This window comes from Sminthopsis crassicaudata, chromosome 3 (genome assembly GCF_048593235.1).
Source record: "Sminthopsis crassicaudata isolate SCR6 chromosome 3, ASM4859323v1, whole genome shotgun sequence".
NCBI lineage: Eukaryota > Metazoa > Chordata > Mammalia > Dasyuromorphia > Dasyuridae > Sminthopsis > Sminthopsis crassicaudata.
This window is the reverse complement of record NC_133619.1, coordinates 621217170-621234395: the sequence shown is the minus strand read 5'-3', so window position 1 is coordinate 621234395 and position 17226 is coordinate 621217170. Positions and strand designations below refer to the sequence as shown.

The following is a 17226-nucleotide window of genomic DNA, read 5'->3' as shown; positions in this document are numbered from 1 at the left end:
AAGGCAGTCCTAATATCCACAGAGATTACTTCCTGGGGAACTCAAATCTCCTGTTGCACTGTGTCCGCCCATTTAAAGGGCCCTTACAAACATGTAAGCCTAATTAATATTGGTTTGATTCTAAGGGGCTTGGCAAATGTGAAACTATTAGAATTTGAGGATTATTTTAACAATAACAAAAAATGCCATTGATTTCACAGGTAGTAGGAATGAAGAGTCAATTTTCAATCTCTTGTTTTATTTTCTTATAATTCTGCTGATATTTATTGTCAGCCACCTAATAATGTGACTGATTATTGTCAAACATACTGAATCCTTTTTTTGTATTCTACCTTGCAACAATCTCTTTCTTTTTCCACCTTAAAATAATGGTTAGGTTGAAGCTTATGAAAGAAATAGAAGACTAAATGGAAGAAATAAAGAAATCTTGTATTCCAAGAATTTCTCCTTCACTTTCTGTTGTTCAAAGTATTGTTCAAAGAGTGCTGTTAATATTATTCATCTTTTTTTGGAGGAGGGAGAAAAAGAGATACACTGGTCATAATTGGTTTTTTAAAAATATCGATTAATAATGAATATATTTGACTCATGACTCTTCTTCTGTTTCTATAGTTATGTGAGGAACTGTTTGAGAAAATCAATGATAACAGTAATGAAGAAATGTCTTACTCTGTGGAGGTGAGTAGTGTTAGATTCAAAGCAGAGGTCTTAGCAGTAGCTATATACATTTTCTGCCTTTTTTATAACAATGATTTCTCCCTTAGGTTGTTTTATCCTGGCCACTATTATAGTCACTTGAATTCACTAATTTCTTTATTATTATTATTATTATATGTAATATAAAACAATGGAAATTTAGTAATCTATAGACCAAAGTTCTAATTCTAATTCATTTATATTTAATTCATTGATCTTTTATGTAATGTTGTGTGGTACATCCTGGAGATTCAAAGATAGATTTTGAAATAATTTTGTTTTAAGAACGCAGATGAGTTAATTCACTTTCTGGTTTTTTTTTTCTTTTCTGCCAAATTGTGGCTTTGACTCTTTTTCTCATGATATTGTAATATTTTTATGATAAACCATTTCCATTTTCTTACTGAGTATTACTTTTATAAAGATGTAGTTTAAAAAGGCCTTCCAGAATATTTTTCATCCCAGCATTTGAGAATAAGCTATTTAAAAGAGTTCTGCATACATTTGAGTGAAGATGGTGTGTGAAGTTACAATTAGTTAATGATATGTATGTATGTATATATGTGCATACACACACACACACAAACATATATATATATATATATATATATATATGCTTTTAAAAAAACTTGGCCACAAATTAAGGCTAAATATAAAGTAGAATGGCTTTGACTCTTAATGGAATTTAAATAATCTTTAAGGTAAAACATTTTATGTTCTACAATTCTGTGAATGGCAGTTTACTAGATTTTAGATCAAGTATGGAATTGAATAATATAAACTGAAAATTTCTTGTTCCAGATCTAGAACATTCCCAAGGGAGATTGCCTTGTTCAGATCTTGAGAAATATTTTTACTCTGATAATTTCATCCAAAGTTAAAGATGACAAATTCTTTCCTAGAAATAAAGATTATAATTCTTCCCTTGCACCAAGAGCATTCTTCCCCACAAAACTGTGACATTTGTAAATGTTATGTAAATTGTACATTCTTCATGTTTTTAAATGCCTAATTAGTATATGTTTCTGAAGCCAGGAGAAATAGGCTCTGTGAGATTTTAAGTGGGGGGCAAAGTTTATCTTAAGACATATATTCCCAACTTTGAACTTAAAGCTTATTTTCTTTCTTAACTTTGGTTCTAAGTAGTCAGTCAGTTTAACATTTGGTCTGCTGAATTGTACATAAATATTTATCATGGTTTAAGACATGAGACTTTATTTTGCCATTTTGGCAATTTGTTATGGAGGTTTGTGGAGGCACTGCTTTTTGCTTCTAGGGCAGAGGCACAAGGATTTTTTTAGCTATAATAATTTCCCCTTTTTGGCAAATGCAGAATGATTGTGAATGAATTGTAGGGGGAGTAATATGTATCCTTTTTTAAAAATGTGATTTCCTATTACTATTATCTTGATATAGAGTAAATCAAAATTGAAGGAAGGATGCAAATATGGCTCAGTAATATTGGTTTTGAAATGTTGGTGTTCCTTTTGTTCACAAGTCTTTATTTAAATAATATGCCTGTCTTTGTACTTTCATAAAAATGATGTTTAATTTCCATTATTTTATATCAATTGCTGAAGTCACTAAAATCAGAATAATAGTTTTAGTTTGACATTCAGATGTTATTACCATTTTTTTTTTTTCAAATGAATGCACTCTCCTTGTTTATTCTGTTTTGGTGAGTCTGACAGCCTTGCTCAAGTTATCATTGACTTCCTTTTTAACTAACTCAGGCATTTTTCCTTTATCTATTTGAATTATGTTAACATTTGGAAATTTTAAAGAATGCAACTTCGTGTTTTTGTATCTAGAAAGAGAGATACAGTTTTCTCCAAATATTTTGAGTCAAATTGCATTTTTCTTTTCTTTCTTTTTTTTTTTTTTCCTTTTCTTTCTTTTTTTCCTGAGGCAATAGGGGTTACGTGACTTACCTAGGGTCATATAGCTAGGAAGTATTAAGTGTCTGAAGCCAGATTTGAATTCAGATGCCCTTGTCTTCAGGACTGATGCTCTATCCATTGCTCCAACTAGCTACCCCTCAAATTGCATTTTTCATAATCAGTTATCAGGAATCATGAGTAAATTTTGTCCAATTAACGGACTAAATATGGAAAATAAAACACATTTTTGGACATCCTCAGTGTGCAAATTTGTTTTCTTGATTATGAGTATTTTTTAAAGGGTTTGGTTTTTCTTTTTCTTCCCTACCCTTCCCTTAGTAAGCAGGATGGGACAGGGGAATGGAGTGAAATAGAAAAAGCTCATTAATTTTTTAATTTAGTTTGATGGGGCTGCTGGCTGGCACAGTAAATAGAATTCCAGCCTTGAATTCAGGAGTACCTGAATTCTAATTTGGCCTCAGATATTGGACAATTACTAGCCATGTGACCTGGGCAAGTCACTTTATCCCAATTTGCTTTGCCCCTGATGCCACCCCTCACTACCCCCCCACACCAAAAAAAGTTAAAAATAAAGAAAAAATGCAGTAAAATGTTTGAATTTGAAAGTTGAGACAAAATGTAATTTTCTTTTATATTACACCACAGTGACCATACTGTGTGCTTCTGAATGGATAGCATAATTCAATCTGATCATGTAGTACTTTACTATGTGTGTTATTTAATACTAGTTGAAGGTTAAAAGCTGAAAAAAATAGAAAACTAGGTATGTCTCTTTTACCCTTCATCCCAGCTAGTTAAAATAATAGTATTATAGAGATTAGGTACTGGTACAAAAATACTTTAAAAAATTACATTCTCATTATAGAATAATAATAATTAACACATTAATAGTGGTATAAGAACAAGGATAACTTTGTGAACCTGAACAAGTCATTTAACCTCTTCCAGCCTCAATTTCCTTATTTATAAAGTGGTATGATAATAGCACCTATCTTATTTTAAGTTTATTGTTGTAAGGATCAACTAAGATAAGATATAAAGTGTTTTCAAACTTGAAATTGTTCCATAAGTGCTTGATACTATTATGAGAGCTGATGTGCTTTAACATTTATTTGCAAAGCCTTTTACATACTTTTTTTACATACATTTACATATATTCTTTCATTTGATTCACACAACCACACCTGTAAACTGAGTCATAGAAGTTAACTGAATTGTCCAAGATTTACACAGCTAGTGTCTGAAGCAGATCTAACCCAGATATTCCTTACTAAAAATCTATCCCAACCTTTGACATTAAGTCTTTCAGAGGTATTTATTAGGACCTTTAGGTTTCTGGTATGTGGGAGAAGTAGATAGTTTTACAAGAGAATGCCCTCACCTTTCTGGTACCTATGGCAGCAAGGGCCAACCCTAAATGTACTAAGAGTGCCTTTTAGCTCCTGAAGTAAACTGATATAAAGAAGGAAATTTATCATGTTACTTTTTGTTGTAGGCCAAAAATCATATCTTGTAAGGTCATCAGTTAAAACATTTTCATTAGTATCTGGTGAGGATTTTTAAAACCACTCTGGTCAGATGAGGGAAACTAAATGGAAAAAAGGCAGAATAAAGAGAAATGGAGATAGCATTGAGGGTTTCTATTCAGACTTCCTGCAAACAAAAATGTTTGCAAGTTACTAGAAAGTTGGTATGTGAAATGCTTTTGTTGCTGAGGGCATGAAGTCATGATCTTCCATGTGTGTGTTTTAGCTGTGGTAACTGGATGGCATGAAGGCTACCTCTCCTTCTGGCTAGCCTTCATACCATCCAATGCCAGTGTTAACATATCTCATCATTTGCAAGAGGGTTTTCTTGCATGTCAAAGGGTCTTGGACCAGTCTAGTATGAGTATAGAAATCTTCTAAATTCAGGAAAACTCTTTTTTAAATAAGATTTTATTTTTTGTTTACATTATCTTCGTCCCATCTCTCTGCACCCCAGTAATCTCTCTTTTTTTTTCTTCAAGTCCTCTTATTGATTTTACTTATTTATTTACAGGTGAGTTACATGGAAATTTACTGTGAGAGAGTGCGGGATTTGCTGAATCCAAAAAACAAGGGTAATTTGAGAGTCCGAGAACATCCTCTTCTTGGACCTTATGTGGAAGACTTATCTAAGCTGGCAGTTACTTCTTATACAGATATCGCAGACCTTATGGATGCTGGGAACAAAGCCAGGTATGGGCAAAGAGAAGGGGTCTAGTGTGAATCACTTTGCTTCCTATTGAGAGATCAAAAATGTATTCTTAACTCTAAAATTTGCCTTTATTGGGAAATCTTATGAACTCTTAGATCTACTAGAGAAAGTCATTGCGTTAGTTAACTTACTTTTTTTTACATGAAATAATAAAAATGCTTAATATAAGGCCTGACATATGGCAGGTACATAGTTCCAACTATGCTTTTTTTCTTCTTTTCGCCTTCTTATTCACATCAAAATCCCTCACTTAGGTAACACATTTGTTCTTTGATTATGTGGCCCTCTTGGACACATTTTGCATCCAAGAGCATACAATAAATTGTTAGTCATCATCTTGTATAATATGCCTGGGAAAACAAATTCTTGACCAAATGAATACTTTATAATCATAAAAAATTATTTGTTTCAGTTGTTTATAAGATGGCAGATTAGATAAAGAGATTCTGCTAAAATGGCCTTTGGGAATGGAAGATGACTCTTTGAGTTCAGAGAATAAATAACTACAATATATTAAATTATTTTAAGTTGTTTACAGTGTGAATTCTGTTGTCCTTTTTTCCAAGAACTTCATCCAATGCTAAGCTTGATACTCATATTTTTATCTAGGACAGTGGCAGCTACCAACATGAATGAGACCAGTAGCCGTTCCCATGCTGTATTCACCATTGTTTTTACACAGAAGAAACATGATTCTGAAACAGACCTCTCAACAGAGAAGGTAGGACGAAAGTAGTGAGTGGATTTTGAGTTGTGGGACAAGGACCAGAACTAGAGAGAATGGCTCATTTTTTTTTTTTGCAGGATATGTCCAATGGAAGGGGAAAAGCTTGCTGTGCTCACTTTTCTTGAAGTATTTCTTTTTTAAAATTAAATAATTAATATTTTATTTATTTATTTTTTAATTTTATTTTTTATTATGGCTTTTTATATACAAAATGTATGCATGGGTAATTTTTCAACATTGATCCTTGCAAAAACTTCTGTTTCAACTTTCCCCCTCCTTCCCCCTATCCCCTCCCCTAGATGGCAAGTAAATCAATACATGTTAAATGTGTTAAAGTATATGTTAAATACAATATATGTGTGTATATTTATATAGTTATCTAGTTGCACAGGAAAGATCAGATTTAGAAAGAAGGTAAAAATAACCTGAGAAGAAAAAAACAAAAATGCAAAGAACAGTAACAGAAAGAGTGGAAATGTTATGTTGTGGTCCGTAATCATTTCCTAGTGTTCTTTCTCTGGGTGTGGCTGGTTCTGTTCATTACAGATCAATTGGAACTGATCCATAGGATCCTCTCATTGTTGAAAAGAGCCACATCCATCAGAATTGATCATCATATAGTATTGTTGTTGAAGTATATAATGATCTCCTGGTTCTGCTCATTTCACTTACATCAGTTCATGCATGTCTCTTCAAGCCTCTCTGTATTCATCCTATTGGTCATTTCTTACAGAACAATATTCCATAACATTCATATACCACAATTTATTCAGCCATTCTCCAATTGGTGGGCATCCCTTCAATTTCCAGTTTCTAGCCACTACAAATCTTGAAGTATTTCATTTGGTTCCTTTGACTTTTCAAGTCATTTTGATCTTTCATCATTAGTCCGGAGGTAAATTTAGGAGATGGACAGTCAGGAAATAAGAATTTATAATTTGGGGGGCAGCTAGTTGATGCAGTGCATAGAGCCCTGAAGTCAGAAGGATCTGAGTTGGAATGTGGCTTCAAAAACTTCACATTAGACTGGCTGTGTGACCTTGGGCAAGTCATTTAACCCTGATTGCCTCAGCAAAAATATTTTTCCCCCCTGAGGCTGGGTTAAGTGACTTGCCCAGGGTCACACAGCTAGGAAATGTTAAGTGTCTGAGATCAGATTTGAACTCAGGTCCTCCTGAATTCAGGGCTGGTGCTCTATCCACTGCACCACCTAGCTGCCCCCATAAAAATTTTTTTAAAAAAAGAATTCATAACTTGGCATCCCAAAAGCTACCAGATGACAGAAAATGGAGCAAATCCTTCTGAATAGAAATTTGTCAGTCTTTGTCCTACATCAGTTACTTAATTACTACCTCATTAAAAATGGTGGTTCAGATCTGTTTTATTTGAAGTGTGATAATGCCGCCATGAAATTTGTGAATAAGAAATTTATATGTGTATATGTATATGTTGCTAGAAAATAAACTCCTTTATCCTCATGCCATCTTGTTTAACAAACATTTAGTGCCTGTGCTTTCTATTTTCTACTTTTCCTATTTCCAAGTGAGACATTCTTAGATGTCTAAAGAATTCAAGTTACATTCTTTGCTACCTCTCTTAAGTAGTTAGCTTAACTTAATGACATACTTTTCCTTTTTGCAAAAGTAGTTGAATTTTACAGATCCTTAGTTGAGGGTATTGACAAATATATTTTACTTTAAATGATGTTTTTGTGTTTTTTGTTTTAATACTGATGTCACTTGTGATGTAATGGTGAACTTTTACCAGTTGTAATTTCTTTTTAAGAACAATTTTTTTTTGGTTTTGTTAAATCATCTACCCCAAGGTGATAGCCAATACACATTTATTAGGTACCTGTTAAATACAAAGCATCCAAAAAAGGCAAAAAAGATAAGCATTGCTCTCGAGGAGCTCACAGATTAATGGGGGGAAGACTATAAGCTACAGAGAAGTTATGTACAGGTTAGATAGAAGAAAATTAAGAGATGGAAGGCACTAAAATTAAGAGAGGTTGGAAATGATTTTCTCCAAAAAATTAGATTATAGTTGGAACTTAAAGGAAGCCTATAGGTAGAGTTGAAGGGGGAAAGTATACCAGGCATGGAAGACAGTCAAAGCTGAGAGAAGATAATTATAGCAGGTCTTGTTCATGGAAGAGCAAGGAAGCCACTGGAGCAGAGTACATGTCAGGAGTAAGGTCGATGAAGGTTTAAAAGAGTTTATGAAAGGATACAGTTAACCATCTTGGCATAACTTCTTTACTTCATATTTCCTAGATACTAGCAAATGGGGATATTAGGACAGGTTTCTAGTGGCAAGAAGGTAGTACTTGGATTGTGCTTTGAAGAAGAGATAAGGCTTGAAAAGGCATCCCAAGCATGGGAGGTGGCCAGGACCATGGCGCAAAGACAGGGCATGACGTGTCAGATAGGAAGAAGAACAAAGGGACCATTGTGACTTGGATTGTAGAGTACAAGAATTCGAGAAGCCTATAGTTAGATTGAAAAGTAGATTGGGGTCAGCTTGTAGAAGGCTCTAAAGTTAAATAGAGAAATTTATATTTTATTCTAAAAGGTACTGAATAACTATGGGAATTTAGTGAATGAATGTGATGTAGTTAGGCTGTTTAAAAAATATATATATATCACTTTGGCAGCTATGAGGAAGAAAACCAATTAGAAAGAATAAGTACTAGGCTTAAATTTTCTTTGGTATGGGAAACTCCCAGGTGAGACCATTCCTTTTAGCCATGTAGGTCAGCAACCTCTTTGCAACTTATATCCTTGGAGAATAGCCTAAGGCACTGAGTGTGAATAGCTTACCCATCATACATAGTTAGCTTATGTCTGAGGCAGGACAAGTTTCCTTGATTCCAAGAAAAGGATTTGATACACTATACCATGCTGTTTTTGGTATTGTTGATGCCATTTATATTTAATATTGCTTATAATGAATGACTTTTATAAATCAAGTACTACCCTTGGATACAAAAAATAAAATGCAAAGAGGTAATAATGAGGCAAACATGATTACATAATAATTCATATGCATAATAACTTGGAGTTTTTAGTGGACTCTCAGCAACCTCCATATGAGCTACAGGAACATAGATTTAGAGCTGGAAGGAGAGCCCTCGCAGCCATTAACTCCTATTATCTCTTTTGTAGATAAGAAAACTATTCCAGAGAGTCTGAGGGAGAGATTAGAGAAGATAATTAAGAGTTGGAAGGCTCTAAAATTAAGAAAGCTTGGAAAAGATTTCCTCTAGAAAATCTAGGTTAGAAAATTTCAGATGTTTTGGATTCTAGGACCATTATTAATAATTCTAGATTATTTCCAACTCAGAGAATGTACAGTGCTACTTATAAAACTACTATGCCCAATGTAGTCAAATATTTCCTTTTCTATTTCCTAAAAATGATCTTTTTGAGGTTTAAGAATTTTGTTATTTGCTTATACTTTAATATATTTAACATGTATTGGTCAACCTGCCATCTGGGGGAAGAGGTTGGGGGAAGGAGGGGAAAAGTTGAAACAAAAGGTTTTGCAATTGTCAATGCTGGAAAATTACCTATGCATAAAATTTTTGTAAAATTTAATTAATTAATTATTTTAAAAAAGAATTTTGTTATTTGGAGATTTGGTGAATAAATCACTATTTTGTCCATGACTTTTATGATTGTGTGGACCTTGATCATTTGCCCTCTCAACTTTCAACTTTACAGATAAAACATTTCCCCTTTTAAATATTTCTTCTTGTGGAATTGTGTCCATCCTTTTGCCTTTTCATATGTCTTTCTGTAAATCTTCTATGGATAATGCATGTTGCCAATGTTGATCTATGTTTCCTTACCAGGTCAGTAAGATCAGTTTGGTGGATTTGGCTGGAAGTGAAAGAGCTGACTCAACTGGTGCCAAAGGGACTCGATTAAAGGTAATTCAACTTACTTTAACAATTTGTTACTAATAACAAATATTAACAATTTATTAATATTAAAAGGCAGTATCAAAAAGAATGGGTTAGACATTGTGTCATAAAAGTTCAGATACAGTAACAACCACATATGTTAGAATGGTTGGGAGAGCATTTCATGGAGAGAAAGTAGAATTTGGATTTAAGTAAGTGGAGAAAAGTAGGAAGACATTCTTAGGCAATAGCAGGAGCAAATTTTTGAATGAAGAGATAAGGAAGGAAGGAAGGAGATTGGTGCTGGTTATTATTCCCATTTTATAGTTAAGGAAACTGAGGTAAATCCATTTAGTGACTTGCCCAGTATCACACAGCTAGTTAGTGTCTGAGTATGAATTTGAACTCAGATCTTGCTGACTCTAGACCTAGTGTTATATTCACTATGCTACCTCTAAACTGAGGAGAGCTGATTTGAGGAAATGTGAGAAGACTGTGTAGGTAGTGAAGAAAATTAGTAATGAGATTCTATTCAATGTCAATTTGACTATTATATTTAAAGCACTATTTTAGAAGGTGGAGATAAAGCCAAACTCTGTTGACCCCCCCCCCCCCCATATAAAACCCAATGCTTGACCTAAAGGAGATTACATTTTATCAAGGAATATGTCATGTACTCTGATTATTAAATATAAGGGTATGGTTGAACAACTAGCTACATCAACAGTAACATCCTGAATTTTCACTTGTAATATTTTGCATTTCTAATGTAGGCATCAAGTCTCTAGAAGCTGATTTTGTTCTGCACTGATTCCTGGAGCCCATTCTGACAAATTAACAAATGGAGTAGAGAAAAAATTAAGAGAATCAAAATGTCATTGAATTTCTGGTTATAAATGCAAATGATTCACCAATTAATACCTACATGACTGATGAATTAATTTCACTTCTTTGGACTCCATCACTTCTAATTAATGATCCCTCCATTTGCTTTTGGATGATATGTCATTATTGCCCTTTTCAAAAAAAATTTATTGGAACTAGTTTTATGTAGATTGTTTTTACATCTAAAAAAAAGAAGCAATAGCTTTTGGTAGAATCAGTAGTGCCATGTTAAAAGAAATTTCTTTAGTGCATTGTGATCCAATACTGAAAATGACATCTTGAAATATTTGAAGTTCCTGATCATAACTTCTGATTTGTTGTTTATTTTTTCTAGGAAGGAGCAAATATCAATAAATCTCTTACAACTCTAGGCAAAGTCATTTCAGCTTTGGCAGAAGTGGTAAGTTTTTCAATACTATGTTATAAAGGAGGAATTTGTGTAATCTGATAACATACATATTAGTAATATCATAATGTTATTTAATTATTACCAGTTGTACTTGTTTGTTCTCTGAGTAATATATAACCTTACACCTTTTTAGACTGCATGCTCCAGAAGCACCACCCAGATATCAATCTAATAATAAGATTTAGGGAAAAGATTTAAAGTGTGAAAGAAGCTAGATAAGGCAAAATCGAGGGCAGAACTTTTTTGATTTGCTTGACTTTGATTTCCCTTTCACACCTTGTATGGAGAAGCATAAGACTAGTGAAGGAATGGACCTTATGAGGCCATCTGACTCAACTGGCCTAATTATCCATGTTGGGGAATTGAGTGCCTTGGAGATAAAGGACTAATTCAGAGGCACAAGTAGTAAGTAGTATCTTAAATCCTAGTCCTTTAACATGAGCTTTCTTATGTACCACAGTAAAGACATTATCTCGTGTTTTTTTCACTTGTGGAAGTTTTTGGATCTGGTTGGCCTTAAAGGCACTTTTAGAATACCAACAATTTTGAGGGCCACTTAGAAAATGGAAAGTTTAAAAAAAATTTTTGTTTTCCCTTTCTATAACAGTGGAACAGTGGATCTACAGTAATTTTCTAATATGTAAATGCAGCATTTAGAATGAAAAACCAAGAAAGCATTAAAATCTGTGTACCTTCATCTGTTTGAGTGTTGCTTTTGAGTTTCAGAGAATTTTACTCATTTGTCACAGAAAGATAATATTCACTGTAAATTCTCTTTAGGTTTTACAATTAAATTTTTTATTATTTTATAGCCAGAAGCTTACTCTTGTTCTTTTTCTCTTCTTTGAATGCTTTCAACTTTAGGATAACTGCACCAGCAAGGTATGGTTGGGGTTTGGCAAGGATGAACAGAGAGTTGTTAAATCAACTGCTGTGATTCCAGATAGTCAGCAATGATATAGGGAGGCATGAGTTAGGGCTGTAGCCTTCAAAAATATTTTGGCTAGTTGTTTTCTTATTCTTGTACTCAGGATCACAATTAGGAGTGGCTAAAAATAATGAGACCAAACACTCTAATCTCAAGTACTTTGTTGTTCTTACTAGTCTTTGGGCTAGAGCTAGAGTGAAAAACTAAAATTAGAGAAAGGTGAAAGAAAATTTTTGCTTTCTGTTGATATGGCATTAGAGTTGTACTTTTAATTCATTAGAAGTTAAATAACATTTAGATGAGGTTTGTGCTTTTAATAATAATAGCTTTTGACAGAGTCAACCACAACTAATGTTGGTGATATTTTAACTCTGTAACTATAAATGATAGATCTCAGATTTTTTTTTAAAAGCATCCCTTAATAGTTTTTTTGTTGGTTACAAAAAGAATCAGGATATGAACAACATTTATATCTTAAATTATATGGTTTTACTTATACTTTCCCTACTTCTAAAAACTAACTGTACCCTTTTGGTTGCTGTCCTGTTTTGCACTCTTGTGTAAACAGTTTTTCAAATTCTAAACCTGTATCCAATAGGATTGATTCCTATAGATACAGTCAAAATCAATAAGCTTTCACTAACAACCCGCTGTAAATCAGGAGTTGTGTTAAACACTGGGACCACAAACAGAGTTGCATATTCAGGAGCTTCTGTCCTCTAGAGAGGATGATCTTGTCCAGAGATAAATAAATCAAGAATAGATACAAAATACATATCCAGTGATTTGGGGACAAGATGCTAACAATTGAAGGAGATTAGGAATGGACCCTTAAAAGGAAGTGACCCTTGGGGTCTCAAGAGTGCTTAGAAGCAGAAGTTAGTAGGAAGCACATTAATGGGCGTGGGGGACAGGCAATGCAGAAACATGGGGGCATAAGAGAGAATGTCATGGAGAGGATATTCAGCAGGCCTAAAATAATGTGTATATAAAGCAAAGTGATGTGGCTTAAGCCTGGGGAAGATAGAAATAAGATTGTGAAGTGCATTAAATACCAAATGGAGAATTTTTTTGTATTTTATTCTAAAGACATTTGTGACCCATTAACACTTCTCGAATAGCCACAAGTCAGACCTGTGCTTTAGGAATATTGGCTGTGTCGGGGTGGATGGTTGGGAGAGAGAGACTGGATTCACTATAGTTCAGGTGACTAGTGATGCGAACATGAACTAATCTGGTTATGGTGTGAGGAGAAAGGAAGGGACCGAGTGGAGACCTGGGGTGGTGGCAGCATCAGCAAGTCTTGGCAACGAGGAAGGCCTCAGAGAGTGAGTGAATAGGTGAACATAGACAGGGTTTAGAACAGAGGTCTGATAAGGGACACATTAGGAGTGTCACATCAGGCTGCAGAGTCAACTAAGAAACTCAAGTGTGTTAGAATGAGAATTACCATAGAGTAGGATCATAAAATAAGCCAGAGTGAGGGAGTGGGCAGAAGGGTAAGATGCTGCAGAGAGGCCAAGCAGTGTGAGGGCTGAGGTGAAAAGAATCTTGGGTTTAAGCAATAAAGAGATCCTTGAGCTGTTGGAGATAAAAACCAAGGCCATAAGGGGTTGAGAAAGGAGTAGTAGTTGAGAAAAGGGTAGCATTATATGTAGGCAACTTTTTCTTAGTTTGGCTGTTGGAGGAAAGAGAGAAGATAATAGCTTGAAAGGATAGTAAATCTAATTTAAGGGATTTATTTATTTATTTATTTTTTAGATAAGGAAAATCTTAGTTGATTAGGAGAGAATAAAAATAAAGGAGATAAGGGGGGATAATTGAAAGTGGCAAGATGCCAGAGAAAAGGGATGGAGAGAAGAATCAGGACACAAATAGGGAGGTGGCTTTGGCAAGGAAAGTGGCCACCTAAGTCTCTAAGATTTACAATGTTCTTGCATGTGTATATGTATATATATATTAATGTGTCCATTTTATATGTGCATGCGTGTGCATTTATATATGTATGTGTGTGCATGTGTATACAAATGCATGGCCAACATTAAGAACATGTCAACATTGGGATTTGAACTTGATTTTTCTTAGTTTCAAGTTTAGAGTGCGTACTATACCACATTACCATTTTTACTCCAAACACATTGATATTTTAATTCGTTTTAACAGATATACTGTTGTGCTTTTTTAAGAAGTTTAATAACAACTTGAAGAACTTTTGAACTAAATAAGATTTTTCCTTTTTTTGCTGTTGCTTTTGGATTTTTTACATTCTACTGATTTTGAATCTTTCTCATTCCTATTAAGAGAAAATTCTATTTCAGATTATTCATGTTTAAATAAATATTATTAAATTATTAAGTTATTAAATCTACTTCAGGTTATTATTATTCTCACAGTTTCTTCATGGAGTGGATTGTAGATTCTTTACTTGTTGGTAGATGGTTCTTTTCTTTTCAGAAAGGGACTTTTTAAGCTTTATTTGGTGATTGGTTTATTAACAAATACTTATTGAGAACCTCTTCTCTATAAGGCATGGCACCTACTTTGTGAAGAAAACTTTTCAGAGCTTATTGTCTTCTCCTGTTCATTGTTAACTTTCCATTTGATATGTTCTAGGTTTTATGATGGAATCTAATTAGTCATGGGAAAAATCGAAGCATTTATCTTGCTGAGAATTTGCAAATTAGTTGCTTTTTAAAAAAATCCTTTATCTTTAAATGATTCTGTAAGTATGGTTCTTTTTTTTTTTTCCAACAGAGTAAAAAGAAGAAAAAAACAGATTTTATTCCATACAGAGATTCTGTTCTGACTTGGCTCCTTCGAGAGAATCTAGGTAAGGCTCTAGGATTATGTACTCCTTGCAATTATAAGGCACTTTTTTTGTAATTTGGTGAGCAAGAAATAATTTTGAGAACCTGATTTGAATGCTTTCCATCATTTTCTTTTCACCTATATTATATTTGTTGGATTTGCACATTTTTATTCCTCCTTCCCTTTTCATGCATTTTTCAAAAATTTTGAGTTCCAAATTCTCTCCCTCCCTTTTGCCCTTTCCTTACCCATTGAGAAGGCAATCAATATGATGCCCATTATACAGGTGAAAATAATGCAAAATGTTTTTCTATATTAGCTGTGTTATAATAATGATAATATATAATATAATAATGATGAAATGATAAAACTAAGAAAGTGAAAAACAGTATGCTTCAACCAACACTCAACACATTCTTGCTTTTTTTTAATCATCATGCTGCACCACCTGTAGAGTAAAATATGATGATGTTTTGAATAAATATTTTACCTTCCTTGCATGGTATGATTTCACATAATTGATGGTTCATCTTTATAGGTGGGAACTCTCGGACTGCAATGGTTGCTGCTCTTAGCCCAGCAGATATCAATTATGATGAAACTCTGAGCACTTTAAGGTATACTAATCTGAGCTAGTTAATATAGCTCTTTCATAAATTACTTTGAAGCACTGGGAATTTTTATTCTGTTGGTCAGGCCATGTCTTCTTTTATATGTGAAATGGCATACTTTGCATGTGGGAAAATTATAGAATACTTCCTTATTCCCTAATATTAGTATTATAATAGCATTTTATTGTATTTGATTTTCTTCAGGGTTAATGACTTTGTACTCATTCTTAATCAGAGTAAAGTTTTTATGTCAATTATGCAAATTTGTCAGATATTGGTAAATGATTATATTGAGACATTCATTTCTTTGACCAAAAAAAAAAAATTTCTCTTTATTATTTGCTGTTTGTCATGTTAGAAACATCCAAGTAATGCAAGAGAATGCAGGTAGGCATGAATAGGGATCAGAAAAAAAATTCCTGCTAGAATAGAGTACTATTTTTCCTTTTATTAATAATTTCCCAGCTTAAATTAACTTGGATCTCTCTGACCTGCATAGTATTAGTAAAATAATTGAGAGACGATGAAGAGCATTTATTTTGAAATGACAGGATTAATCATTTGGAAATTTGAAAGTTTATGGACCTGATCATTAAATAAAAGTTTTCATTTTGAATACAGATATGCAGATCGTGCAAAACAAATTAAATGCAATGCTGTCATCAATGAGGATCCCAATGCCAAGCTAGTTCGTGAACTGAAGGAGGAAGTCACAAGACTGAAAGACCTTCTGCGTGCTCAGGGCCTGGGAGATATCATTGATAGTAAGTCAATTGAGAAGTATCTTGTAGAGTTCATTCTCTGCCTCTTTTAGTCTAGAATCTCTGAAGGGCATCAAAGGTCCATTGATGAAAGAAAATGTTTGGGTAGAGTGAGGTTTTTACTGAGAAAGAGATCTGGGTGAAATAGTCTGAGATAGAGGCTTAGTGGATCTCAGCACTGAGTCCAGAGAATGTTTTAGCTGTCACTCATCCTATAAATTATTGGGTAGGGTAAACTCATTTTGTCTACAGAAAAAATTAAAATACTTTGAACTTTAAGAAATTACACTCTCTGCTAACTCAATTTACATAGTCCCAAGATGAACCTTAGGCTCATTATTGAAAGTCCTGTTAAGCAAGTTAATGGATTCTTCATATTTAGAGCCTATTGCTTACCTTTCTGATAAATTCTTGTTTGTTAAGGCATAAAGTTTTTTTTTAAAGTTATTTCATTTGCTAATGAATTAAAATTATTTGATTCCAGTTTGGTTCTTAAGCTCTTTTCGTGTTTAGTTGTTCTTATTGTTTAAATTTACCTCTTGGGTGGATAGAATTTGTATGATGGGTTTTATAAGTAGAGTGAATTTTTCATCCTAACCAAATACCACTCTGTTCTCTGTCACCATTGAACATAAACTTTATACTTCTCATATTTTCCCTCCTGCTTACCTTCAGTTGATCCATTGGTCGATGATTACTCTGGAAGTGGAGTCAAATGTGTGTATCATGTGTGTTGGTTCTTTCTAGTGTCCTGACTTGCTAGTATCCCTCTGCTGGGTCAGCTTTAAAATTAGCTTTGCATGCCAGCAATCCTAATGAGGAAATCCCAGACAGAGCATTTAATGTAGAGTAAGAAATGATCCTCCTTTTATAAAAAATATCAAACTAAAGTTCAGTGAAGTTTAATTTGTGGCTTGTACAAAGCTGAAAAGATATAACAGCCTATCATCACTGGGTTTGTTTCTTCTCTCATGTTAATAAATTTTGATATGTTATAAAATCCTAGATAATACAAGATTATTTTTAATTTATTTCAGTTCTTGCTAGCTAGTCTGAAAACCCTATTAAGTTTGTGCAGCTCTCTCTAAATTCAAGCTACTCTATTCTGCAGACCATTGATGCTAAAGCATAATTCAGCATGTTGCTGTAGAACTGTTTGTGTCCTTAGTAATTTGTTTGGCCCTTTCCCCCTCTAGGGCCTTGTGGAGCAGTGAGATAGTGAAAAGATTAGGAATCAGAAGACTTCCCTTCTTGCTTATGGAATTTGGAGCAAGGCCTTCAGTCTTTCTGGTTCTCTGTTTCCTTCTCTGTAAAATGAGAGAGTTGAATCTGATAATAAGTTCCCTATAAATCTA

General features: G+C 33.7%; 1 protein-coding gene across 16 annotated transcripts in view; it reads left to right on the top strand.

Moving 5' to 3' along the window:
- The window catches only part of KIF1B (kinesin family member 1B), a 188391-nt gene that overhangs the window by 58507 nt on the left and 112658 nt on the right, over positions 1–17226 (top strand). For 6 of the 16 annotated variants that reach the window (XM_074306307.1, XM_074306305.1, XM_074306316.1 and 3 more), the window contains exons 5-14: positions 613–678; positions 4638–4816; positions 5445–5556; positions 9419–9496; positions 10689–10754; positions 11628–11645; positions 14446–14521; positions 15038–15116; positions 15732–15874; positions 16547–16588. In XM_074306307.1, coding sequence (XP_074162408.1) covers positions 613–678; positions 4638–4816; positions 5445–5556; positions 9419–9496; positions 10689–10754; positions 11628–11645; positions 14446–14521; positions 15038–15116; positions 15732–15874; positions 16547–16588 — 859 coding nt within the window. The remainder of the gene's footprint in view (positions 1–612; positions 679–4637; positions 4817–5444; positions 5557–9418; positions 9497–10688; positions 10755–11627; positions 11646–14445; positions 14522–15037; positions 15117–15731; positions 15875–16546; positions 16589–17226) is intronic. The other 10 variants (XM_074306311.1, XM_074306308.1, XM_074306304.1 and 7 more) reach the window with 3 other exon arrangements.